A 26,849-nucleotide genomic window follows, 5' to 3' on the forward strand; every position below is an offset into this window, starting at 1 on the left:
GAGTGTAGGCCAAAACTAGTGGCGCCATCTGATCGAGAGTCAAATTTTCGTGATTTTCGAGGCACGTTTTTTCCTTAGACTGTATCCATCTATTACGGAGTTATATCTATCTTTGATAGTAACAAAGCCAACGATGTGTTCAAGAAGGCCTGGGGCTTTCGTTATTTGCCTAGAGAGGCAGATAATGCAATTTTGTTATTATGTTACTAGTAAACTTACGAACGTACGTAATATGTTTCGGTTTGGGCACCTTGCTTTCATGTCCGTCTATAGGGCCTTCCAAGGAAATCAAAATACGCTAAAATTCCTCGTTTGCTGCATGAAACTGTAAATCCGCTGAAAACAAAGAAAAATTAACGCGAACACGAGAATTAATAACAATAGCTGTCTTCTTTGAATGGCTAATTACCATATGCAAAGTTCAACTGTTTACTAAATGCATTTTCATACCATATAACAAAATGTATTTAACAACTGATCTACTTTAAACGAAAGCCAACTGAAATTTCTATTAATTTAGGGTATAACTTGCCTTAGCTTTGTCAATGTCATGATTAAAACAATTCGAAAATCGAAAATCAAACGCTGCAATCCAAATACCACTTTAAGTCCTTATTATAAAGTCGCAATTCAAACGCGTAACATTAACACAGCTTCATAGATCAACTCCAACTCGCACATCCCTTAAACAAACTGTACCTTCATACTTGTGAATAAGGTTGATTTTAGATTGTTTCGATAAACCGCAGTGATGGTTTAGTTTCCTGAAGCCCTGGTACGATGTGCCCTTTCGCGTGACGTCACCTAATGGCGTTATCTGACCGAAGAGTAGTGTAGTTTATGTTCATGACATCCTGGTGGCCGGACGGGAATGTTTCTTGCAAGTAAATAGGGTATTTGGATGTTTGTGGGAATCATAATAAAACCGGCCAAGTGCGAGTCGGACTCGCGCACGAAGGGTTCCGTACCATTACGAAAAAAACGGCAAAAAAATCACGTTTGTTGTATGGGAGCCCCCCTTAAGTATTCACTTTATTCTGTTTATAGTATTTGTTGTTATAGCGACAACAGAAATACACCATCTGGGAAAATTTCAACTGTCTAGATATCACGGTTCATGAGATACAGCCTGGTGACAGACGGACAGACGGACAGACAGACGGACAGCGGAGTCTTAGTAATAGGGTCCCGTTTTTACCCTTTAGGTACGGAACCCTAAAAATGGCGCTTCGGATGTGGAATGCGGACTAAAAATTGTATCAATAGAAGAAAAGGAAAAAACGGAACCCTTATAGGATCACGTGCGTCTGTCTGTCTGTCCGTCTGTCATAGCCTATTTTCTCCGAAACTACTGGACTAATTAAGTTGAAATTTTGTACACATATGTAAGTTTGTGACCCAAAGACGGACATGTCACTTAAACAAATGAATTTTAAATATGGATAAATGATTTTTTTTTATTTGCATTAATTATTTTTATTATTTTGATCCATGTTCTTTCACTGATATGCGTTAAAATTGTTAAATAACAAACGAAACCGTCAACGCCCTCTATACGAGAGTTGGCCAAAGCTAGTAGCGACATCTGATCGAGAATCAAATTTTCTTGATTTTCGAGGCACGTTTTTTCCTTAGACTGTATCCATCTATTAGGGAGTTATATCTATCTTTGGTATAAGTAAAAAGGCTACTGCTGCACTGGTGGCGAAACATTGCAGTAATATCCCCCATAAACAGGCAGCTCTCGTGCTGCCCCCTACAGTTTAAGCACGCTTCCTATTGCTCGGCTCTATTCGCGTGTCCTGAATACACTTGCTAGTCTTGCGACGCCATCTGTGTAAACCAAAAATTTCGCCCGTTGGTACGCTGCGCGGCTGCTCTGAGACTTCATTTCTTATACAACGCCATCTGTAAAAAGTTTTCCAATCTATTTAGGTTTTCACTCGCCCAATGCAATGTTCTCGCCGCAGCTTCTTTTGTTTCTCGTTGACAAAAAATTAAGAGATGGCGCTAATAGCGAGACGCTCTTCAATAAAATAAAATAAATATTATCAAAGATAGATAATAACTCCGTAATAGATGGATACAGTCTAAGGAAAACACGTGCCTCGAAAATCAAGAAAATTTGATTCTCGATCAGATGGCGCCACTAGTTTTGGCCTACTCTCGTATAGAGGGCGTTGACGGTTTCGTTTGTTATTTTTTTTTTTTTTTTTATGTGATGTTCAGCAAACGAGCAGACGAGCTGCCTGATGGGAAGCAGTCATCGTCGCCCATGGACGTAAGCAACATCACAGGAGCCACTTAAGCATTATTTATAATTTTAACGCATATCAGTGAAAGAACATGGGTCAAAATCATATAAAAATAATTAATGTAAATAAAAAAATCATTTATCCATATTTAAATACATTTTAACGTATTTTTATAAATCTTCATTTTTAGTTTTAAAGTATGTCGATAGATGGCAGTGAATTTATAGCGGTTACAAAATTTACTATGACAGTACCACTCTATCCTTTTATATCCTCTTTGATATTATACACCCCAGGCCAAAAGTATGCAAAACAAGCTTGTATTTCAATAGAAAAGTGTAATCTTTTAAGCGATGGATTTTATACTACTCATTGACAATTTGGTAAAAATAATAATAGAACATTTAAAAAGTAAATTACTCTGGCTGTGATAGTTGCCAATTCAACATTTTGTCATGTAATTAAAGGGTAGGTATAATTATGTAACTTTTTCCTACTTTATTTTTTTAGCTTTGTGACAATAATTTAGAATGTCTTGATATTAAGCGTGTATTTTTAATATTTTGGGTTCGCCTAATGTAAGTCTTAGTTTACAAATATATACAACAAAGATAGAAACATGAGATGTTAAAGAGATTTTTTTTCGAACAGCTGTTTGATATACAACAAACTGTGTCAAAATAGTTTCAATATATAATGTTAATATCCAGAGAGGAAAATGAGGACTACGTTAAACGTTATTGAAATGTAATTTTATATTATCAATAAATAAATAATAATAAAGATCTTCTTTTTTAAACTTGTATGGCGCTGTATATAGATTTTTACAATAAACATTTCTATTCTATTCTATAAATAGTATAATGATCGTGATCCTCCTCTTTTCGTTAGGCGGGTATAAATCATATTTCAGTTAAAAAACAATACCTAATTGCTTTTATAAACATGTTTAAAGCATGGCCAAGCGAAACAATAACATTCACAGATTTAATTAAACTTCAATCAAATCTTTTTCTTACTTTAACGAAATACACATGTACTAGTGTCACACTTTAACATGAATTTAATACTCAACTGTTTATATTTAGTGATATACGTATTTATACATGTAACCAATGAAGAAATTACAACCGAGACGGACACTTTAAACAAAGCTAAAATAACGGATACGAATAACAAAATAAATGATCCAAATTTAAAAGAAAATAATGAACATCAAACGGAATCGACACAATTTGATATGAAAAATGATCCAAATTTAAAAGAAAATAAAGAACATCAAACGGTATCAACACAATTTGATATGAAACACTTCAAAATCAATAAATTGAAAAGTCATCATTTTGAGGATGAAGATACTGCAGCTTGCTTAGCTAACGTAGATCCGGCGAAGATAGAAGCAGTTAAAAAGAGTATTAGGAACAACGACGGTAAAGATGAATACGTACCTGCTGATCCTCGACGCGTTAATGATGAAGATATTAAAATAGCCAATTGTCTTAAGAGTGAAGCTAAAGATAATGAAGAATCTAACGAAAATTCAGATAAAACCAAGTCAGTAATCGAAGCAAAAGAAGAAAAGATCAATAAAGAAGCTACAAATGCTACAGACAATAATATAAATTTAAATACAGTAGAAGAAGATACACTAAATCAAAAACCTGCTAGAAGAGATACAGAATACCAATTTGAACCGCTGGACTATTATGACGATGAAACGGTATTTGACAACACGACTTGCCCTGATAAGGTGGAGGTTATAGAACTACAACTGAGCGAAGTGAAGAGATATGACCTGGAGTGTAGTATGATCACGCATTGGACAGGTCTGTCTGATGCTGATCATATGTATCGATAGGTTTCGATCGACGTCAGCTCAACTGGCTTTCCATCCGTCGGCGTAGTTCCCTTAGAATCCTGAGTATATTATTTTCCATCTTGTTCGAGCCTTAAACACCAGGATATCTTAAATGTAAATTCATTTTTGTCGCCCCCCGTCCAGGCTGTGAACTGCGTTCCTCCCGCTCACTCAAACTCTCCATCCCTTCTCACCGTACTGGTTTTATGTCCAACTCTTTCGCCGTTGAGGCAACCCGTCTCTGGAATTCCCTCCCTCTCTCGATTCGACAAGCCCCAAGCAAACCTGTTTTTAAGCGTCTACTCCGCAAGCATCTTCTGTCAGAAGAATTTAAATAATGTTCTCCATCTTGTATGTACTAATATGTATTAGTTTATTTTTTGTATATCATATAAGTATTAGTATTTAATCATAATTTTGTTAGTTTACTTTATTATGTTTATCTATATATATATATATATATATATATATATATATACATAATATTTGACTTTTTTTTGGTTCTATTTCTCGTCATAATTCATGAATCTCACTGCACCAACATTTATGTCTCTGTTTGACCTAATGGTTGACTGGTAGAGAATGCCTTTTGGCATTAAGTCCGCCATTTGTACATTTTTCTTTGCTTGTGCAATAAAGTTTAAATAAATAAATAAAAATAGGTTAGAATTCCTGGCGTTATCTCGACTTTTAGTGATATATTTATGCTATTTTAAGTTTTTTAACCGACTTCAAGATTTCAAAAGAAGGAGCTTTTCAATTCGGTTGTGTTTTTTTTTATGTTTGTTACTCCATAACTCCGTCATTTCTTAACCAATTTTTAACTGCGATCAGAAAATTGGGTTAGGTTAGAACTGCGATCCTCACAGAAACGAAATACTATTAGAAAAGTGGGTGGTTTTACCTCCTTTTCTACATAATTAGGCAAAATATGCTGTCTTTTTCATTTCATTGAATGAAATCTAAGTGTATCATCAACGTAATCTTTCACCGGCATCCCCGATTGAAGTCGGTTTTTTTTTCCTTAAAAATTGTTGTTTATCCCATTGTATGTTGTCTGTGCTTTCTCCTCAATAATCCATACTAATATTATAAATGCGAAAGTCTGTCTGTCTGTCTGTCTGTGTGTTCCTTCTTCACGCTTAAACCGCTGAATTGATTTAGATGAAATTTGGCATAGAAATAGGTTGAGTCCCTGAGAAGGACATAGGATAGTTTTTATCCCGAAAATCATCCCTTAAGAAAGTAAAAAGCGGGGTGGAATTGAGATAATTAATGAAGTGTCTGCTAATTTGTGTGCATAATATGCTCAAATTGAATAATTGCTATAAGATTTTCTCCAGGCGAGGCGCTATTCTTACTCTAGCTGGGGTTACTAAGTCCACGCAGACGAAGTCGCGGGCAAAAGCTAGTAAATAAATAAAATACTGGTTTTCTGTGTCGGTTCCATACGTTAGTAATTATTGATCGATGCCTAACAACAGTAGATTGTGTTACAAGGGAGCAAAATGACATATTTACGGCGAGGGCGTACATTGAATCCTAAACGAAGCGAAGGATTCTATAATAGAATCCCGAGAGTAACGAGGGAGGGACTCAAGTGTGCTACGTCCAAGATGGAAATAATTTTAGCTACCATGTGACACATACTGCTTTTCACATCACCTATGAGGTAATTATGATGTTTAAGAATATTATTTAAGCTAAAAAAATAATGTGCAAAAAAATAAAAAAATAGTGTCCTAGAACAGAAGTGTTATTTTGATCCCTTCTAGCAGGGAAGAAAAGTGCCACTTTGATCCCTTCTAGCAGGGAAGAAAAACTCCTTTTTCGAATTGGTGATGTGAAAAATACATATCTGCTTCACGCATCCAAACCTTTCCATGTGTTTGCGTCTGTTGTACTACAAGTTTAGTTGCGTTTATAAAACATCAATACTTATATTAAAATTTAATAATTAAATAAGCCATCATTGTAATTCGATCAAATTATCCCCACGATGAATCCCTCCTTCAACTTTAAGAGGCCGTAGTCGATTTTGGAGCAAAAATGTAAAATTGATAGATTTAGTCGTTGAAATTATACACGTTTTGTTACGTAATATCTAAATAACAAGTATTGATTTCTATTAGCACGTCTTCTCATCTTGCCTTTTAATAATGAGGTCGCGAGCGTGCGTCACCGGTAATGCATGAAGAGAAGGGGCAGTTTTTAAAAATTCATCAAAAAATCATGGTGGTAAATTATACAAATTGATGTATAAGAATAGTTTCAGCAAATGTTGTAGATTGTTTACGTATCAAAATTACGTTGAAATTAAGTCGATTTTCAGAGAAATTGTCACTTGTTTTGAAGTAATTTCTGGAGAAAATTGATTTCGTCTAACTTTCATTTACACTACTTCCAAGTCATAATAATAAAAATGTAGTCTGATAAACGTCAAGTACAGGATATGTGTAATACAATATTACCATGTTTAGCAGTCCAAACTTTACGAAATTTACAAATAAGAGCGACAAATTCAGTGCTTTACGCGCGTTTACCTAAACGTCCATCAGAAAAGCAAACATTACTAATTTAGTGAGTCTGTTTTCAAAAAACTGATCTGATAAAAGGTAAGATAAGAAGACGTGCTAATAGATACCAGTACTCGTTATTTCAATTACGTAACAAAGTGTGTAAAATTTCACGGACTAAATCTACCAATTTTACATTCTTGCGACTAAAATCGACACTGGCCTCTTAAGGCGAGATACGCCGGGTGTATTTTGTATTTATGAAATTTCAATATTGTATAGGTATGTAATAAAGCCAATTCAAACTTACATTGTAACAACAATATGATGTCAGTCGCACGTGCATGTCGCTCGAGCCAATACATGTACGGACATGTAGGGTAAACTAGTATTATTTGGTGACACGCTGAATTCGGTGATACAAGTTTTGAAGCATGACACCCAGGAAAGCTTGTGAATTAGGGCTTTTAAATGGGCCTCACGGCAAAGCCGCCAAAGCCGTGAAGCCGTGAAGTCCCATTTAAAAGACCCTAATTCACTAGCTATGGATGGTATAAAAAGGATGCCAATCTCTTATGGCAGAATTGTTGCAAAAGTGACCGCTTTCAGCTTTAAATAATAGTTCCTAATCTCTCCGGTGGCGCTAGTTAGGCTCTGGGACATGAGTATAACATGAACCATATAAGGCAACAAATAACCCGACCAAATTACGTAGGTTGTTTTTGGTAGTATTTCGGTGTATGGTGGTGCCGCCTAATTACTGTTTTTTGGTGGACGCTTTTCATACATAGAGATTTGGCTCCTTTTTATAGTCTCCATGTCACTAGCTTTCCTGGGTGTCATGCTTCAAAACTTGTATCACCGAATGGCGTGTCATTAAATAATTCAAGTTTACCCTACAAGCGAAATGCACGCGCATGTGACAATTTGGGGCATTTTCTATGAAAAGGGACCTTATTGTCGATGGCGCTTACGCCGCACAGCACCGCGCGGCATGTTAATATCGGAGCATCGTTAATAATGGCGTAAGCGCCATCGACAATAAGGTCCCTTTTTATAGAAAATACCACATTTAAGTCCCAGTTCTAACATACTAATGCCCAAGAGTTAATGTACAAAAAAATAGTTTTAAATATATTATCAAAGATAGATATAACTCCGTAATAGATGGATACAGTCTAAGGAAAAAACGTACCTCGAAAATCAAGAAAATTTGATTCTCGTTCAGAGAGCGCTACTAGTTTTGGCCTACAGTCGTATAGATGGCGTTGACGGTTTCGTTTGTTATTTAACAATTTTAACGCATAACAGTGAAAGAACATGGGTCAAAATCATAAAAATAATTAATGCAAATAAAAAAAATCATTTATCTATATTTAAATACATTCTATCATATTTTTATAAATCTTCATTTTTAGTTTTAAAGTGTGTCGACAGACGGCAGTGAATTTACTGGGGTTACAAAATTTACTATGACAGTACCGCTCTAGTATAAGTTACTCTATGATATTATGTAGTACTAGCGATCCGTCCCGGCTTTGCACGGATTACACAAAATCTTTACAAATTATACACTAAAACCTTCCTCAAGAATTACTCTATTGACCGGTGAAAACCGCATCAAAATCCGTTGCGTAGTTTAAAAGATCTAAGCATACATAGGGACAGACAGACAGCGGAAAGTTTGTTTTATACTATGTAGTGATTCATAATACTAGAAACTTAACTCCCTAGGGAAAACGCTTTTTCTATAGTTCCCGCTAAGCCTGCGTGCAATTCCACATTTACTGTGATGATAAATAAAGAAAAACACACAAACACACCCTACACATACACACACATATTGGTATATATACATTGCGAGACTTTTATGAACGTATGTCGCCTTAAGTGCGGTTTTACAAAGGCATCTAATGGCTTTGATCAAGCTGGATGTCACAGATAATTATAATTATCTTATCACTTAACTAATCCATTCAAAACGTGTCTCTTGAGCTCCCCTCATAGTCTAATTCACAGACATTTTGTGGAATAGACGACGCATGTGCCGGAAGAAATAAAACCAGTCTGAGTGCTAAAGCAGAGACACTTTCCACATAGATTTTCGTACAGTGAATATATATATCAAAGATAGATATAACTCCGTAATAGATGGATACAGTCTAAGGAAAAAACGTGCCTCGAAAATCAAGAAAATTTAATTCTCGTTCAGAAGGCGCTACTAGTTTTGGCCTACAGTCGTATAGATGGCGTTGACGGTTTCATTTATTATTTAACAATTTTAACGCATATAAGTGAAAGAACATGGGTCAAAATCATAAAAATAATTAATGCAAATAAAAAAAGATCATTTATCTATATCTAAATACATTTTATCGTATTTTTATAAATCTTCATTTTTAGTTTTAAAGTGTGTCGACAGATGGCAGTGAAATTACTGGGGTTACAAAATTTACTATGACACTACGGCTCTAGTATAAGTTACTCTATGAATATATATACATTCCCAAAGTTTCAAATATATTTGTACGCTCTTATATACCTTAGAGTCCTTAGACAATAAAGACGTGTAAACATATTTTTGAGCCATTTGTCTGGATTGATATTTTTGCCTTCGACTGTACAATGACCCGCCTGTTGCTATCTCTATTGCACGCGCATAATTATATAGATGTCCCGCTCATGATGCCGGATGTCAATGTCACTGTCAACTTGGCAGCAATATAATTATGCGCGTGCAATAGAGATAGCAACTGCCGGGTCAATGTACGAAAATCTATGTGAAAAGCGTCTCCTTTACTGTGTCATGTCACGAATATTTTTAAAAAGTACCCTCCCATAGAAAATGGACCAGCTAAAATGTATGACAGCGAAATTTTTATTCGCGATTTCGGGGTTAGTCCCATAGTAAAAGATGCTCAGTATAATCACAAAACCTCCCTGGCAATGGGAATGCACTAATTTTTGAGCCACCGTGTATAGTGTTAATTACCACATAGAGTAACTTATACTAGAGCGGTACTGTCATAGTAAATTTTATAAACCCAGTAAATTCACTGCCATCTGTCGACACACTTTCAAACTAAAAATGAAGATTTATAAAAATACGATAGAATGTATTTAAATATGGATAAATGATTTTTTTATTTGCATTAATTATTTTTATGATTTTGACCCATGTTCTTTCACTGATATGCGTTAAAATTGTTAAATAACAAACGAAACCGTCAACGCCATCTATACGACAGTAGGCCAAAGCTAGTAGCGCCCTCTGAACAAGAATCAAATTTTCTTGATTTTCGAGGCACGTTTTTTCCTTAGACTGTATCCATCTATTACGGAGTTATATCTATCTTTGTTTACCATTAGGCGCGCTGGGTGATCTAATCAGAAATAAATGTCTGTATAATAACCTATCCAAATTACAACTTTATTTGTAGACGCAGCAATAAGTGATGAAAAGCAATTTTAAGTGATTCCGAATTAGTAATAATTAGGTATTGATTTCAGCTTAAATGACAAATCATACTTTTTCATTAACACAGCGCTTTTTGAGCAGTTCTGGCGACCTTAAAACTCATAGACCTAGTATAGTAGTTATAGACATGAAACCAAGCGACCAGGGGTAAGAGAAATACATATTCATGTATTGACAGGTCAATGTATGGCAGCATAATCCTTTTTCTCTTTCACTTATAAATTTCGGTATTTCGCCATCGCCTCCTATATGCTGCCATAACCCGACCATGAAAAACCCGGTCGGTGATAAGGATTAGCATGTGGCACTATATTCTCTTTCCTCTTATAGGAATCGCAATAAGACTATCTTTCTCTAAGAGTGTCAGGCCCTTTTTAAAACCTGAAACTAAATATACGCACAGAATAAGTAATAGTATACAGAACGGCCACGCACCGCCCCGCCCCGACTCGAATTACCTCGCCCCGCGACACCAGATTGACGGCCGTTTGCCGGCCGCTCAGTACTACTTTTAAGCAACTTACACAATGACGCATGCCGCGTGTACAGACGTGCCGTTCACACATAGAAACGCGTGATTTTTGACGTATAGCGTGTCCGCACTGTGATATAGGCATAGGCACCATTGGGTTATTATTGCTATAGAGACACCATACCAAACAATGACTTTGTCTCAATCACAACCTGTACCACGAGACCATAACGTCGTAAGCGCCGTAAAATTCATGGCGGTTACGCGTTTAGGTCGCGAGATTCACGCTCCGCTTCTATGGTTTGATGCCAAAACGGTAGCAACTCATGGCGCAAAATACTAGTTCTCTGTGCCGGTTCTATACGTTACTAATAAGTTCAATGATAGGCCCAGAACAAGTCATATTTTAAAATACAAAATGGCTACGAACCACCCTGCCCTAAATGGGGCACGTAGCACGCGCTCAGACACAATGGCACACATTGGCCGACCTCTCGAGAAACAATGACGTTTGTTTAACTGATTAAGGTCTTAGACGTAAAAATCATTTAAGAAGATTCATACTATACACGTTCTTCGGTTTTACACCAGGGATGTTGCGAATATTCGCATCCGCATCCGCAACCGCGGAACTTCAGCATTATTTTCAACATCCGCATCCGCATAAAATCGATGCGGAGCCTCATGCGGATGCGGATGTGGAACAGGTAGGTACAGGAACGTCTTAACGGCGCCGTAAGCGCTAGGTAATTTCGTCATTAGCCAATAGGAATCTCGTTTCGTTTTTGTGATTCGTCGATCGAGCACTTTATCCTATGACGGACAGCGACAAGAAGTAATTTTTTTCGTTTTATTTGGACTTTAGTACAGTAATTCGATTGTGGGGTACCTATCTATATTGTTGTTCAAATACTAATTTCGTATTTTTTTTTAATAAAAATTACTAAAGTGTAATATTTGACGTTGTTTTAAGTGCCTAATCTCGACATCCGCATCCGCGGATGTGAGCCTTTAAAAATCCGCATCCGCATGCGCGGATGTCAAAAAATCGGCATCCGCAACATCCCTGTTTTACACCAATAACTAGACATTCGCGATTCAAATTACTCCATTTTCAATGTGGAATTGATACCTTTTGTTTGCAAAAGGGAAACATTGAAATTTAAACAAGAGCTAAGGACCGCAATTTGCGTTCCATTCCAATCAGCGCGGGCATTAAGATTCGGAGGGCATTATGTAGATTCGTGGCATTTCGCCTCTCGCCCGCCGCTGGCGTTTGGATGTCAGACAAATAAGCGCTTTAAGCGCTGTATTACTCGTATTGTTATCAATTATCGTACCAAATGATAGGTGTAAGTATTCCCGTTTGTCCCCGCCGGGCACAGATGCAAAATAGGTGTTTTCATAAATCATTCCCATTCCTCCCGGATCATCGGTATGGCGGCGGTCACGTGCGGCGGCGACATGTGGAAATAAGTACCCTACACCCAAATGATATAGAGTTAGACCAAGAGAAGTCTGCAACGATTTTGATAGCACACGCAGTGCAAGTGTTATTTATACGTCATAATTTCATAGAAGTTTGACGTTTAAAATAACACTTGCACTGCGTGTACTATCAAAATCGTTGCAGACTTCTCTTGGTCTAACTCTAGTAATTAATTTTGTCATTCAATCAATATTTGCCCATTCCGAAATTAAATAATCAATATTGTTCAAATGTTTATTGTTCAAATCATAGAGTAACTTATACTAGAGCGGTACTGTCATAGTAAATTTTGTAACCCCAGTAAATTCACTGCCATCTGTCGACACACTTTCAAACTAAAAATGAAGATTTATAAAAATACGATAAAATGTATTTAAATATGGATAAATGATTTTTTTTATTTGCATTAATTATTTTTATGATTTTGACCCATGTTCTTTCACTGATATGCGTTAAAATTGTTAAATAACAAACGAAACCGCCAACGCCATCTATACGACAGTAGGCCAAAGCTAGTAGCGCCCTCTGAACGAGAATCAAATTTTCTTGATTTTCGAGGCACGTTTTTTCCTTAGACTGTATCCATCTATTACGGAGTTATATCTATCTTTGTTCAAATGATAACCGATATAACAAGTGCGAATCGGACTCGCCCACCGAGGGTTCCGTACTTTTTTAGTATTTATTATAGCGGCAACAGAAACACATAATTTGTGAAAATTTCAACTGTCTAGCTATCACGGTTCATGAGATATAGGTGTGACAGACAGACGGACAGTGGAGTCTTAGTAATATGGTCCCGTTTTTACTCCCTTATGGTCGTATCCGACATCCGATATCGGATTGGACAATGTGAACAGACTAAAGCGCTGTGCGCTGTAAGGGGTGACGGGGGCAACATTACCCACCAATCTGGCCCTAACCACCTTGTTTATTAAAGGCCTATAATTGCGCTGTTTTGAGCGGCTCCCCAATTGTCCCTGATTAGACATCAATGCGACAATACAAACGTTCGTGTTGTCGTCCTTTAAGTACATTTTGAAAAGGAAAATTATCCTTACGACGTAACGGCGACAACACTATTAGCTGGGAACATAGAGTAACTTATACTAAAGATAGATATAACTCCGCAATAGATGGATACAGTCTAAGGAAAAAACGTGCCTCGAAAATCAAGAAAATTTGATTCTCGTTCAGAGGGCGCTACTAGCTTTGGCCAACTGTCGTATAGATGGCGTTGACGGTTTCGTTTGTTATTTAACAATTTTAACGTATATCAGTGAAAGAACATGGGTCAAAATCATAAACATAATTAATGCAAATAAAATAAAAACATTTATCCATATTTAAATACATTTTATAGTATTTTTATAAATATTTATTTTTAGTTTTAAAGTGTGTCGACAGATGGCAGTGAATTTACTGGGATTACAAAATTTACTATGACAGTACCGCTCTAGTATAAGTTACTCTATGGTTCGTGTTATCGTCCTTTACGTACATTTTGAAAAGGAAAATAAAATAAAAATAAAATTTTGCTTACGACGTAACGGCGGCAACACTATTAGCTAGGGATATACAGGGTGGCTAAAAAATAAATGCATTCCCGTTGCCAGGGAGGTTTTGGGATTATACTGAGCAACTTTTACTATAACAGAACAGACACACAGACAGACAGATAGAGTTTTGGACAGAAACGGCTTTGGACAGAGTAGCATGGCGGTCTTTGGTGTCGGAGGCCAAGATCCACTTCGGGTCGTCGCGCCACAGCAGTAAAGGGGCCCACTGACTATCAGTCCGCCGGACGATATCGGCCTGTCAGTTGTTCGGAACTGTCAAATTTTTGTTCTAACTGACAGGCCGATATCGTCCGGCGGACTGATAGTCAGTGGGCCCCTTAAGTATGTAAGTAAGTAACTTTTACTATGGGACCAACACCGAAATCGCGAAAAAAAATTTGGCTGCTTCATCATACATTTTGGCTGGTCCTTTTTCTATGGGAGGGTAAATTTTTTTCCGCGATTTCGTCGGTCCCATGTCCCATAGTAAAAGTTGCTCAGTATAATCCCAAAACCTCCCTGGCAGCGGGAATGCACAAATTTTTTAGCCACCCTGTATATAATTATGTACAGACATCCGTCAGATACGTCTGGCAGAAGATGGCAAACCAATTTGTCAGCATAGAAATGCGCGTTATTCAAAACCAGCTTTTGCCCGCGACTTCGTCTGCGTAGAATTAGTATTTTGGGTAGCTTATTTTTTTATCTAATCTGCTTTTTATTGATTCCCTATAACTTCCTTATATTCTTATTTGAGAGACAATTCTAACCTCTAACGCCTTGATAAAATGTAAAGGCAATGATTCAATTTGAGCATAATACTTACATAATTGTCAGGCGATGCATCAACGCACTTTCGGAGTAGAAGTGAGAAAATTTTCACCCTCGGGATGATTTCCGGAAAAAAACTATCCTATGTCCTTCCCCGGGACTCAAACTATCTATGTCTAATTTCAACTGAATCAGTTCAGCGGTTTAAACGTGAAGAGGTAACACACAGACAGACCTTCGCATAATATTACTACTAGCTTGTGCCCGCGACTTCGTCTGCGTGGACTTAGTAACCCCAGCTAGAGTAAGAATAGCGCCTGGAGAAAATCTTATAGCAATTATTCAATTTGAGCATATTATGCACACAAATTAGCAGACACTTCATTAATTATCTCAATTCCACCCCGCTTTTTACTTTCTTAAAGGATGATTTTCGGGATAAAAACTATCCTATGTCCTTCTCAGGGACTCAACCTATCTCTAGGGTTATCCTAAGGTTTAAGCGTGAAGAGGGAACACACAGACAGACAGACTTTCGCATTTATAATATTAGTATGGATTCCTTAATGATGGTTCCTAAGACAGAATAGATCCTGCAAGACTCAGTGGTGGGCTTCATTAAAAAAATATTTTCTTATTTTCACTGTGGGTATATGTAAGGAAAACAACAATTATTAAAAACCATTTTTAATTATTTCTATTCCTATTTCTACAACTTTACAATGAGATACTACTTACAGTTTTCAAAAACGCTACTTACAACTAAGATAATAAATATTCTACAAATAAATACATAGTACAAAATCGACATAGGGCTTTATTCTGATTCTTATTTACACTTAATACTAATGAATCTCTTTTCATCCGTCACCTTTAGGGCCCAACACTCTGATCCATACACTCAGGATCAGAGTGTTGGGCCCTAAAGGTGACGGATGAAAAGAGATTGCATGTAGCGGAGATGAGAATGTTAAGGTGGATGTGTGGCGTGACGAGAATGGATAGGATAAGGAATGAGTATATAAGAGGAAGCCTGAAAGTTGCACCCATAACAGAAAAAGTAAGGGCAAATCGCCTAGCATGGTACGGGCATGTGATGCGGAGGGATGAAAGTCATGTGACGAGAAAGGTATTAAGAATGAATGTGGAGGGAAGTACGAGGAGAGGAAAACCGAGGAAAAGGTGGATGGACTGTGTGAAAGATGATATGAAACTCACGCAAGTGAATTATGAGATGACGGGTGACAGAGAGGTATGGAAGAAAAAGACATGCTGCGCCGACCCCAAGTGAATGGGACAAGGGCAAGCGAATGATAACTAATGAAAGTGGGTCACATTAAGACGTAATAATTTAATGTAATAATACGTAAACGTAATAATAAGGCATTACAAACAATATTTTGAATGGAGTTTCTTAATTATTACTGAAATAAAATAGTAAAACGAGGTGGCTTTGAAATGCCGGGGCGAATAAAATTTCAGCTTTTAAGTCATAATATATTTTTATGTGGAATTTTTTACACTAGGTGAATATCAATATGTACTCTAACTAATTCCATGAACAGTTTCAGTAAATAATGAATAATGGTCATTTTGTAGCCATTTTTAAACTATCAAAGTATCAAACTTTCCTAAGCCACCCCGTTTTACCGTATTTTAAAACAAATCTGTGCTATTTCTTTTGAACTCTCCTGTAAAACTATGTTACAAAGTTATAAAAACATAGTATAAAAAATAATAAAATTATAAACACTAATAAAAACAAGCGATTGTGGTTAAAATTATTATGGTCCATTTTAATAAGAATAGTAAAGTAAAATACTGAACTATTTTACTATCGATACTTTCAATGTTACTCGCAGCAATGAGGATATAATAAGATAGAGCGGTACTGTCATAGTAAATTTTGTAACCGCTGTAAATTCACTGCCATCTATCGACACACTTTAAAACTAAAAATGAAGATTTATAAAAATACGTTAAATGGTTAAAATGTATTTAAATATGGATAAATGATTTTTTATTTGCATTAATTATTTTTATATGATTTTGACCCATGTTCTTCAATTGATATGCGTTAAAATTATATATAACAAACAAAACCGTCAACGCCCTCTATACGAGACTAGGCCAAAACTAGTGGCGCCCTCTGATCGAGAATCAAATTTTCGTGATTTTAGAGGCACGTTTTTTCCTTAGACTGTATCCATCTATTACGGAGTTATATCTATCTTTGCTCGCAGCAACTCGAAGGTACAACTTTGTGAGATTACAAAGTAAGTGTAAGTATTATAATGTAATTATAATATATTTTAATAACAAAACTTCCGTGAGACAGACATATTAAATATATTAATAACGGGTCACTCACGTGTTTTAAGTCAAAAACGCTCGACATGTTTCCCAACAACGTCGCTCGACATGTTTCAATAGTCTGCGCCGGTCCGTCACCGTCGACCAAAGATGATATAATAAGATAGAACGGTACTGTCATAGTAAATTTTGTAACCACTGTAAATTCACTGCCATCTATCGACATACTTTAAAACTAAAAATGAAGATTTATAAAAATACGTTAAAATGTATTTAAATATGGATATATGATTTTTTTATTTGCATTAATTATTTTTATATGATTCTGACCCATGTTCTTTCACTGATATGCGTTAAAATTATAAATAACAAACGAAACCGTCAACGCCCTCTATACGAGAGTAGGCCAAAACTAGTGGCGCCATCTGATCGAGAATCAAATTTTCGTGATTTTCGGGGCACGTTTTTTCCTTAGACTGTATCCATCTATTACGGAGTTATATCTATCTTTGCCGTCGACGCAAGCTCCTGATGATCCTCGGTACGGAGTGAAACATGTCGAGCGTTTTCGACTTAAAACACGTGAGTGACCCTTTATTAATATATTTAATATAATTATAATATACATAATGTCAGGTACCTACAAGACTAGACTAGATATTAAATTAATACAAATAAGTATTGCACAGTAACCTACAAACTGAAATTACTCTATTTTAGGTAAAAACAAATACGTTATTACATAACTATAACAAAAGTGATTGCAATATTGTATTGTATGTGGACAACTTCGTAAGCGCAATAATTTTAACAGAAACTTGTTAATTTTTTTTAATAACCCCGACGTCATAGCTACCCCAATGAATGTTTTTCTGACGGTGAATTTTATGTTACAAATATTGTGGTTAAAATGTACAATAGTATCAACAATTTTCTTAATAACTATGAAACATAAATTCTTAATTATTGTAAACACTTTTTTTTTAAATCATGATGCCTGAAATCTGAATCTTAGAGGATATAACCAAACGGTAGTAGTAGCCTAAACAGGCGTTCCTCTGTCGAAAATAGTCGACCAATCTCTTCTTCTTCTTCTTTTAAAATTATGGCTTCTGTCCAGTGGGACTATTTTGCCAGTATCAAGGTATTAAGAGGTTTAAATACGACAAAAATTGTACGGTTGTACAAGACAGTGTACGGTGATTTGTTAGCGCTTGTAAATCGATAGCTAGACTTTACAAGAAGCACGTGGACTACCGACCGTTGACTCCAAAATGGTGGTTAAACGCGCTTCAAGATTAATTCTCCATTCACTGCACACTACCACATTAGGTTACTGTATAATAAGCTATCGATATTATTACACTTTAAACAATATTAATGAGCAAAAAACAAAGTAATTAATCACGAGACTATCAAGATGGCGCTCGAACCGGAAGTCTCAGTCGGCCAATGGTCATACACAATGTATGGACTGACGTTTATCTGACATGGCTATTTTTACGTTACGTAATACATTTGACGTTCCCCTCCACCAAAAATCTAGACTTTTTTGTACAGAAAATTACAGACATGGCGTCTCCGTTTGGTTATATCCTTAAGCTCTGAATAGATAAATCAGATTTAGTGTGTATATGGTTTATGGTGTAATATGGACCATGCTAATAATATTTCATAGCAGGTAGCATCGAAATTACTTAGACACACATATCAGCAGTATTTTCACCAGATATTTGATGAGTTTTGAAAAAATATTAATACCTATTTTAATAACCATTTTGAATAAAAAACATGCGTCGGTTGGTAAACTTTCTTTATGTAGTTGTTAAAATTTCACGGACCCATATTGCTATGGTACCAGGCTAACAGAAGTCCACAGCTCACATATGGCAGTGCATGTAGGCGGGGTAGGACGGGAGCAGCGCGCAAGAGAGAGGCAACGAGCGGACGTCTCGCTCGCCCCCGCCGGCCGCCTGCGCACGCAGTTGCTCTAATCGGAGCTGGTTCTGGCGCTTCCATTTTGTTCTAAAAGAGAAATACTGATTTTGGTCGATTGTAGCATTTTGTATGGAAAATCAGTGAATTATAGCAATTTTTCTACTCGTCGAGTATAATCTGTGTATTACAACTTCACATGCAACACTACAACCTTACTCTTTTCAACGTTGGATAGTCTATGGCACTTCCGAGCGTAAGCATAAATTTTAGGTCTGTGGTTTAGTCATAAAAAATTTGAAAATAGAACTTCATACATTTCGATAAAATATTTCTTAGTATACAATACTAATCAAGCTTTTCAATCTCGTACCTTACTTAAGCAACTCAGCAAGCTTCGTTGCTTAAACACGGTACTCAACTGAAAAGCTCTCTATTATATCACGATTGTATAAAATACTATTTTATGGCGCCTATGGACGCCTGCAACTGTCCAGTTTTATTCATAAAGGGACTGGTTCTGACGCTTATATTTGGTTCTAAAATGTGAAAATACTTGTTTTATATAAACTATGCCCGGCAGACAAGGACAGGCTCACCACTTTGGTGCCACGTTTTGACCTGCATTGCGTCTCGCTCATACTGACCGTAGCCGAGAAAAGAGAATAGACAACAGATAATAAAGAATTTATCAGTCAAGCCATTTCCGTCAGTAAAAAAATGGCGGCAAATATAAAAGAAAGTAGACGCGAAGGGTAATCGGCCCATAGAAAATTTGAACTTCGGGAGTTGTCTACTGACAAAGTTGATTGACCGGCTATATATACTTACCGTCTGTTCTGGTACCAGATTTTGACCCGCGATCGCGATCGCTCAGGTACTTTTGGCAACAGAATTTACGCTGGAGGTAAGCGAGCTGGGCGCCATAGAGAGGACCGATAAAGATATGTACCAGGCAGAGAAGGCCACTCACCGCCGGTTCTGGTACCAGGTTTTGACCTGCGTCTCGCTCAAGCTCAGGGCGTCAGCAACGTCCCCGCGGTCAGCGACGCTCAGGTACTTTTGACAGCGGAATTTACGCTCGAGGTAAGCGAGCTGGGCGCCAAAGAGAGGACCGATAAAGATATGTACCAGGCAGAGAAGACCACTCACCGCCGGTTCTGGTACCAGGATTTGACCTGCGTCTTGCTCAAGCTGAGAGCTTTAGCAAAGTACCCGCGGTCGGCGACGCTCAGGTACTTTTGGCAGCATAATTTACGCTCGAGGTAAGCGAGCTGGGCGCCATAGAGAGGATCGATAAAGATATATACCAGGCAGAGAAGGCCACTCACCGCCAGTTCTGGTACCAGGTTTTGACCTGCATCTCGCTCAAGCTCAGGGCGTCAGCAACGTCCCCGAAGTCGGTGACGCTCAGGTACTTTTGGCAGCATAATTTACGCTCGAGGTAAGCGAGCTGGGCGCCAAAGAGAGGACTGATAAAGATATGTACCAGGCAGAGAAGGCCACTTACCGCCGGTTCTGGTACCAGGTTTTGACCTGCGTCTCGCTCAAGCTCAGGGCGTCAGCAACGTCCCCGCGGTCGGCGACGCTCAGGTACTTTTGACAGCGGAACTTGCGCTCAAGGTAAGCGAGCTGGGCGTGGGTGAAGGCTGTGCGGCGGCGGCGGGGCTTGCGGGACGAGCTGGCTCGGGGTTGACGATCTAGGGAATAAGAGGAATTTTAGTATTTTCGTGGGTCGATTTCAAACCAATAAGCAATATCAAGAAACTACAGTTAAACCGATCTTTGAGGAAGCTTCTTGAAGAATCTGTCATAGAGGAAATGCGAGAGCTCTTCTTCTTCTTCGTCAGGCCTTATCCCATTTTTATTTGGGGTCGGCTTTCCTAATCAATTTTCTCCAGATCCATGTAAGTCGGGGTCGTCCACTCTTTTTCGGCTTTTTACATACTCTAGCACCTTCCTAGTCATGTGGTCCTCCGACCTTCTCATGACATGACCATACCATCGGAGTCGTGTTTCCGTTAGCTTGTCCTGTATTTGTCTTATTTTGAACGAGCCTCTTGAATGCGAGAGCTCATTCCACATAATGTTATTATAGGGAAAGACGCCCCAAATTGCGTGTATGTGGCAACGAGCAGGCAAGGAGATTTCTTCATCCTCGCTTACTAAGTACTAACTCATGGGTTTTTTCTTTCGAAATGGCAAATGAAAAGTAGGAAATGGAACCCTGTAAAGCTTAAGAGGAAAATTAGCGTTGTATTGTGAGTATTATGATACTCACCTGCTGACTCCTGAGTTTCCCTCTGAGAGCCGCCAGCCATGACGGACGCAAATCCAGCCAAGAGTTGACTTTGGAAGGAGCTCTTCGTCAAGTCCATGGACCTGCCGTAGATGCTGTCGGAGATCACGAAGTTTTCGTCCTCCTTGCCTGGCTCGGGCCTGCCGAAAACAATTTGTTTCGTGTCTTGCAGGTAACCACGTAGGTTTTAGGTGACTTTCAATACCTAAAATTTTGATAGCGTTTCGTGCAAAAATTTAAATATTTAAAATGTTGAAATTTTTTTTGCGGTTGAGACGCTCATAATTTTTGGTGCGAATTCGACAGAGCGTGATGACGTCACACGTTGGACGGTCCAACTGACGTTTGCTACTAATGACACTTATGTGAACTAAACTGACATCACGTGACGCTTCGCGCGTTTCGCTTTTCGCGGGCAAATTTTTGTAATTTTTAGGGTTCCGTACCCAAACGGGACCCTATTACTAAGACTCCGCTGTCCGTCTGTCACCAGGCTGTATCTCATGAACTGTGATTGACAGTTGAAATTTTCACAGATGGTGTATTTCTGTTGCCGCTATAACAACAAATACTAAAAACAGAATAAAATAAATATGTAAGGGGGGCTCCCATACAACAAACGTGATTTTTTTGCCGTTTTTTGCGTAATGGTACGGAACCCTTCGTGCGCGAGTCCGACTCGCACTTGGCCGGTTTTTATTTATTATTTTAAGCAATTAAATGATAATTTAATAACGGAAATGCATTTGTAACATGATATAACGGTGACAGACATCCGAATAAAATATATTTCGTTCAAATATAAACTTCATGCAATGAGGCTAATTGTGTTGCCCATAACATGTACAAACAGGACAGTTAACAGTATGAGCGATGGTACTGAGTGACTTCTTTCAACTTTAAAATTACATTTTCAGTCAAAAAATACCTATATGAAGGCCACCTAAATTTTTCCTAGTTTTTAGGGTTCCGTACCTCAAAAGGAAAAAACGAAACTCTTATAGGATCACTCGTGCGTCTGTCTGTCTGTTCGTCTGTCACAGCCTATTTTCTCCGAAACTAATGGGCCAATTTAGTTGAAATTAAGTTTGTGAACTTTGTGACCCAAACACAGACATGTAACGTAAACAAATTAATTTTAAACATGGGGGCCACTTTTGGGGGGTAAATGAGAAATTTAAAAAATAAAGTTTTTCAAACTACTTATATCGTGTTACATATCAAATGAAAGAGCTCATTGTGAGAATCTCAAATAATTTTTTTTTATAATTTCAGGATAAACAATTTAGAAGTTATTTAAGAAAATAGGCAAAAATGACCATTCCCCCCCTTTATCTCCGAAACTACTGTGTCTAAAATTTTGAAAAAAATACTCAAAATAGATCTTTACCTATAGATTACAAGAAGAGCTATTAGAAATTGCAGTCAAGCGTGAGTCGGACTTAATTACTTAGTTTTTGATCCGACCCCTACGGGTTTTTTAAACACATTTTTAGATTAGATTAGATTAGATGATTTATTTCATGAAAGACAATTTACATAATAAGTTTGCATTAATGTCAAAAATATAAGAATTTCTATCATGATCGTCAAAATAAAAATAAAAATGAAAATAATAACAATACTAATGAAAATAAAATTATAGCTCCAATAAGGATTGTCAACACAATTACAATAAGAGTAAGTAGATAAATACTTACAAATCCAAAATATAAGTAAATTTACAATGTCAAAACTTACACTAAAACTTTTACTCACGTTTCACATAAAAAATACATTGTATAAATTGTGTAATGTACGGAACCCTTGGAACGCGAGTCCGACTCGCGCTTGTGTTTTTTTTACCATTCTTACCTGTACATATGAAACAGGTCACCATTATACAACTTCAAACTCTCGTTCCTCTCAAACTCATTTTTGAAATACTCGGGCCGATTAAAGTCGTCGGGCGTGGACCTCGCCGTTTCGGCCTTGTCCTTGTCGTATTTAGACGACGCGTCGCTGCGGTTGTCGCCAACGGAGATGTCATCGTCGTTGTCGGAAGCTTGGCTGGTGTCCTGGTCTTCTGTGACGCCATCTAGGGGAGATATATTGAGTGAAATGACAAATAAATATTCGGGGACAATCTTACATAGATTCACCTAGCTCCAAACTACTGCCCGCGCGAATTCCGTGCACGGCCAGAACGGCCACGCACCGCCCCGCCCCGACTCGAGTTACCTCGCCCCGTGACACAAATCTGGCGGACTTCTGGCGTACTCTCAGTACTATTTTTAAGCAACTTACACTATGACCATAGAGTAACTTATAATAGAGCGGTACTGTCATAGTAAATTTTGTAACCCCAGTAAATTCACTGCTATCTGTCGACACACTTTAAAACTAAAAATGAAGATTTATAAAAATACGATAGAATGTATTTAAATATAGATAAATGATTATTTTTATTTGCATTAATTATTTTTATGATTATGACCCATGTTCTTTCACTGATATGCGTTAAAATTGTTAAATAACAAACGAAACCGTCAACGCCATCTATACGACTGTAGGCCAAAACTAGTAGCGCCCTCTGAACGAGAATAAAATTTTCTTGATTTTCGAGGCACGTTTTTTCCTTAGACTGTATCTATCTATTACGGAGTTATATCTATCTTTGCCTAGCTCCAAACTACTGCCCGCGCGCGAATTCCGTGCACGGCCAGAACGGCCACGCACCGCCCCGCCCCGACTCGAATTACCTCGCCCCGTGACACAAATCTGGCGGACTTCTGGCGTACTCTCAGTACTATTTTTAAGCAACTTACACTATGACGCATGACGCGTGCACAGACGTGCCGTTCACACATAGAAACGCAAGTGATTTTTGATGTATAGCGTGTCCGCCCTGTGACTATGGTACTGATAGGTACTAAAGCGACGATATACGTACATAATTACATTTACGATGGTCCGTGGGGCCCTGGCGCTCTGAATCCCTTTAAAGACCCGTTGAAGAGACTTAGAGACGCCGCAGACCGAAGAGCTGGCAGCTTCCTCGCTCAGCGTATTAGTTTAACAATCCAGCGAGGAAATGCTGCCAGCGTTTACGGTACTATGCTGCAGGGGCCCTTTTTAGATTTAATATAGTTTTATTTAGTCTTATTTTAATTTTAGTTTAGTTTTTAATAAATATATAAATACATATTTAAATAGATAACATTCATAACTGAGGAACAAATATTCATGATAAACTGGGACCTCCTGCTTTAGAGGGTAGGGTCCCTTCCGACTATTCTAGGCGGCCCTTATCAATTTATCATTATCGTATTACCTCAAAGACCACTTTTGGACACATTCCCCTAAAGTTCGTCCCTAAGACTGGACTAAAAATCGTACGCATTTTGAATAGATCATCATCATTCGCTTGCCCTTGTCCCATTCACTTGGGGTCGGCGCAGCGTGTCTTTTTCTTCCATACCTCTCTGTCACCCGTCATCTCATCATTCACTTGCGTTAGTTTCATATCATCTTTCACACAGTCCATCCACCTTTTCCTCGGTTTTCCTCTCCTCGTACTTCCCTCCACATTCATTCTTAATACCTTTCTCGTCACATGACTCATCCCTCCGCATCACATGCCCGTACCTTGCTAGGCGATTTGCCCTTACTTTTTCTGTATCATGCATGCATGTCTGCATTTTGAATAGATATATTATTGAATACGATTAGGTCATCTATTGACGAGACACTGAAGCAGATGTAAACATACTAATTTTCTTTTAATACTTTCATTACTTTCATATCATAAGTTTAATACTTTTCATCGTACCAACTAACTTATGCCTATGAACTTTACCACAAATACAAAAAAAAACCGGACAAGTGCGAGTCGGACTCGCCCACCGCGGGTTCCGTACATTTAGTGTTTGTTGTTATAGCGGCAACAGAAATACATCATCTGTGAAAATTTCACTCAGCTATCGCGGTTCATGAGATACAGCCTGGCGACAGACAGACGGACAGACGGACAGCGGAGTCTTAGTAATAGGGTCCCGTTTTTACCCTTTGGGTACGGAACCCTAAAAAGGGTTAACAAATTAAGAGAGCATAAAAAACAAAGTCACCGACGAAATGGGAATTTCTTTTTCGAAGTTAGTTAAAAGGAGAAAATAATATTAAAGCACATCAAACCACAGAAAACCTTTCCAAAAATCTAACCTCAAAACTGTTGTTAACCCTCATTACTTACCTAAACTCAAACGTACCCGCCCTCATTCACCATATTTACCACAGCGCCATCTCTCACAAAAGCGCGTAACAACAAAGAGCTGACACTCGAGCACAAAGGCGGGAATTTAAAAAAGGAACGACCATAGACACGGTCTCTCTTCTCTAATTAAGCCCGCGGGCTGCCTGAATGGTGTTTTGCGAGAATCTTCTGTATGGCGTCTTTTAATTTGTGTAAATGTGTAGCACGGCCTGTGTACCGAGTAATGGTCTTTATAATTTCTTTTACGAATGCTCCCTGTTTTTCCTTTAGAAAGGGATGCCGTACAGCACTCAACGATGTGTAAGTTAAAACGCGATGCAAAATCTCACTCTTCGTGTAATAGAATGAGACGACTGATTAGTGAAACGTATTTATGTGTGCTTTTCCTCCTACGAGTGAGTGCTAAGAAACGAGATGAAGATAGCCTTGCTATGGGGAACCATAAAGGAGTCAGGAATAAAACTCAGTCAACCAAAAGAAAGGTGAAATTCCTACTTGAGTAAGTTTTATGTGACATCGTTTCGAACGTGACGTTAAAACATCACGCTCAAAACGTTGGGACCTAAATCCACCTAAAGTCGCGTTTTGTTAAAATAAAGAACCAAATTTTGTGAAATTTTAATTCACAATAAAAGGAGTGATCACGAAAAAAGGTCACTGATGAATAATTCAAACATTCAAAAAGAACTGACGCTTTTTCGGGTTCCGTATCCGTATAAATAATTCCGATCCGATCGTGACCATATCAGGGTTCCGTACCCAAAGGGTAAAAACGGGACCCTATTACTAAGACTCCGCTGTCCGTCTGTCTGTCACCAGGCTGTATCTCATGAACCGTGATAACTAGGCAGTTGAAATTTTCACAGATGTATTTCTGTTGTTGTCTGTTGTTACAAATACTAAAAAGTACGGAACCCTCGGTGCGCGAGTCCGACTCGCACTTGGCCGGTTTTTTGTATTATTAAAAACATAAGTTTATGTAGAAATCTGAAGTTTTGATTCTTCATTTTGCTGATTGCACTTTACTCCTTCAAAGTATTGGATTGGAATCGTCAAAAAGAAATATAAATGAGCCCAAATACTAGGAAATTTCATGTGGCTACCGAAGATGCCTACTATCCTCCTGGTTCCTTCAATAGATCAGTTCGATAGCAGTAGCACCAAATTAGTATACTTTCTTGAAGAGAGCACTTTTCCGCACTAGTCCTTTTTGTTTTCAATTTTTTAATAATTAAACTTATTTGCCATGATATGTTTTTTTATTTACTCGCACAATGCATAGTAAAACATTGTATGATACACGTGCGTAAAGATGATTTCCGCACTTGTTGCATAAATAGCTATTGTGCAACAAGAGAGGAAAGTTGGTTTTTCTTGCGAGTGTTTATTTTGAGTCCCGAGAAAGCGAAAGATTATATGTTAGTATCTTGAGCGTAGCGAGGAACTCAAAAACACGAGATGTAAAATAACTGCTCTCGTGTTGCACACATAATTTTTCATCTCAGTAGTGAAAACATATTAAAGGTTAACATGTATTTCGAATTACACAGAATAATACAGAGAAAAAAATGTACTTAATAAAAGTATGATGTAGCAGTTCATGGCCTTAACTAAATCAAAATGCTACTTTTTTTCACGCCCTGGAGTGAGGA

At 37.8% G+C, this 26,849-nt stretch overlaps 2 protein-coding genes across 2 annotated transcripts in view; one reads left to right on the forward strand and one right to left on the reverse strand.

Moving 5' to 3' along the window:
* Window positions 1–3,495: 3,495 nt before the first annotated feature.
* On the forward strand, window positions 3,496–4,113 carry LOC134755027 (uncharacterized). The gene has a single exon (XM_063691506.1). It carries the CDS (start codon window positions 3,496–3,498, stop codon window positions 4,111–4,113), a length of 618 nt encoding a protein of 205 aa, XP_063547576.1.
* Window positions 4,114–18,573: 14,460 nt separating this feature from the next.
* The window catches only part of LOC134754741 (homeobox protein MSH-A), a 34,969-nt gene continuing 26,693 nt past the window's right edge, over window positions 18,574–26,849 (reverse strand). Inside the window, exons 2-5 of the mRNA XM_063691086.1 lie at window positions 22,800–23,022; window positions 20,928–21,085; window positions 20,157–20,346; window positions 18,574–18,736 (exon numbers count right to left, since the gene is read on the reverse strand). Of these exons, the coding sequence (XP_063547156.1) occupies window positions 18,592–18,736; window positions 20,157–20,346; window positions 20,928–21,085; window positions 22,800–23,022 (716 nt within the window). The 3' untranslated portion in view covers window positions 18,574–18,591. The remainder of the gene's footprint in view (window positions 18,737–20,156; window positions 20,347–20,927; window positions 21,086–22,799; window positions 23,023–26,849) is intronic.

This window comes from Cydia strobilella, chromosome Z (genome assembly GCF_947568885.1).
Source record: "Cydia strobilella chromosome Z, ilCydStro3.1, whole genome shotgun sequence".
Lineage (NCBI taxonomy): Eukaryota > Metazoa > Arthropoda > Insecta > Lepidoptera > Tortricidae > Cydia > Cydia strobilella.